Source organism: Lepidothrix coronata, unplaced genomic scaffold (assembly GCF_001604755.1).
Source record: "Lepidothrix coronata isolate B3197 unplaced genomic scaffold, Lepidothrix_coronata-1.0 Scaffold3110, whole genome shotgun sequence".
In the NCBI taxonomy this organism is placed as follows: Eukaryota; Metazoa; Chordata; class Aves; order Passeriformes; family Pipridae; genus Lepidothrix; species Lepidothrix coronata.
The window spans coordinates 1-1,801 of record NW_016693290.1 but is presented as its reverse complement, the minus strand read 5'-3'; the positions used below and the strand labels follow the sequence as shown (position 1 = coordinate 1,801).

The 1,801-nt window shown below is 59.2% G+C and overlaps 1 protein-coding gene across 1 annotated transcript; it reads right to left on the bottom strand.

Moving 5' to 3' along the window:
* Positions 1 to 5: 5 nt before the first annotated feature.
* Positions 6 to 1,099, bottom strand: LOC108491937 (class I histocompatibility antigen, F10 alpha chain-like; the record flags this gene model as incomplete). The annotated part of the gene is made up of 3 exons (XM_017803724.1): positions 860 to 1,099; positions 396 to 671; positions 6 to 133 (listed from the first exon to the last, which is right to left on the bottom strand). Coding segments are annotated over exons 1-3 (603 nt in total), but the record flags the coding sequence as incomplete, so codon positions are not given.
* Between the last annotated feature and the right edge of the window lie 702 nt (positions 1,100 to 1,801).

The following is a 1,801-nucleotide window of genomic DNA, read 5'->3' as shown; positions in this document are numbered from 1 at the left end:
GTCTCCTGATCCCGCAGTTCATCCCCCTTCAGCCAGTTGATCCCGATCGTCCCGGGGTAGAATCCGTACGCGTGGCAGGACAACGTCAGGATCCCGTGTTCCTCTTTCCCGGACACGTGGACATCGGGGGGCTCTGGGATGGGATAAAGGTGAGATCCATCCATGGAATTCCCATGGGAATGGGATTGGAGTGAGATCCATCTATGGAATTCCCACTGGAATGGGACAACAGTGGAATCCATCATGGAATTCCCATGGGAGTTGGATGACTCAGATTCATCCACAGAATTCCCACGGGAATTCCCGCGTTCCTCAGTTCCACCCTCCCAAATCCCACATTCCCAAATCCCAAATTCCCAAATCTTTCATTCCCATGGGAATTCTGTCTCTCTCACCTTTGCGCTCCAGCACCTCCCTCCCATATCCAACATATTTCCAGAGCCATTCCGGACAGATGTTCTCCAGGTAATGTATCCAGTAGTCCACCGTGATCCCATCAGATTCCCATTTCCTCTTGGTGGGCTGGGCAGCTCCATCGGCCACCACGAAGCTCCCGGATCCCAGCTCGAAGGAGATGAAATCCCGCCCGTCGATACCGTCCTGATGGGATCCACGGACGCTCCCGTCGGACAGGAGGTCACAGCCATAAAGCCGCTGCAGCGTGTGGAGACCTGGGGGGGTGGGATCAGATCCATGGAGACCCCTGGAATTGTGTCCCAGCCCCATGGAGCCCCATTCCAGCCCTATGGAGCCCCAGAGTCTGATGGAGACGCACAGAGTGTCATCCCAGCCCTTGGAGCACCTTGGATCCACATCCCAGCCCCACACATCCCCCCATTCCCCGGCTCCCCCCACTCACCCCCACTCCAGTTGTACCGGCCCCGTGCTATCTCCAGGTTCTCGGCATCAACGAGTCGGGTCTTCTCGCTGATCTGGGTCTGTCTATCCCAATATCCCGGCTCGGCTCCGGCCGCCATCCACGGCGTCAGTGGCTCCATCCGGCGCCTCTCGCTGTCATAGCGCTGGAAGGGGATCCCATCCACGTATCCCATGATCATGAATTGAGGGATCCCCGGGCTGGGCTCCGTCACCGCCACATACAGGTAACGCAGAGAGTGGAGAACTGGGGGGACATTGGAGATTTGGGGGGTCTGGGGGTGTTCATGAGTCAAGGAAACGGGGAACTGGGAGAGCTGGGAGAGCTGGGAAGGGGGTTTGGGGATCCCAGGGCCAATGAAAGGAGGGTGTAGGGACTGGAAGAAGTGGGATGGGGCATCCAGGAGTCCCTGTACCCATGAAAAGAGGTCCCAGGGGTTGCCAGTGTTGAGGAAAGGGGGCTTTGGGGACTGGGTAAAGGTGGGAATGGAGGTCCAGGAGGTCTCAGGGTCAAGGAAAAGCTGAGTCTGGGGTCTGGGAGAGGCGGGATGTCTGGAAAGGGGGTGCAGGAGGGTGTTGGTGCAGGATAAGGGGTTCCAGAGGGGTCCCAGTGCCAGGAAATGGAAGTTCAGGGGGGTTCCGGTGCCCAGGAATTGCGGTTGAGGGCGTTCCCGGTGCCTGGGACTCCCCTGCAGGAAGCACAGGCAGTGGAGAACTGGGGGGGTCACAGAGATTGGAGGGTTTGGGGGGTCCAAGGGTCAGGGGAGTGGAACTGGGAAAGCTGGGAAGGGTCCAAGGTTCAAGGAAAGTGGGGGCTGAGAGTGGGAGAGGCAGGATAGGGGATCCAGGGGGTCCCTGTGCCCAGGAAAGGGGGGTCCAGTGGTCCCCGGTGTTGAGGGAAGTGGGGGCTGGGGGCTGGGAAAGG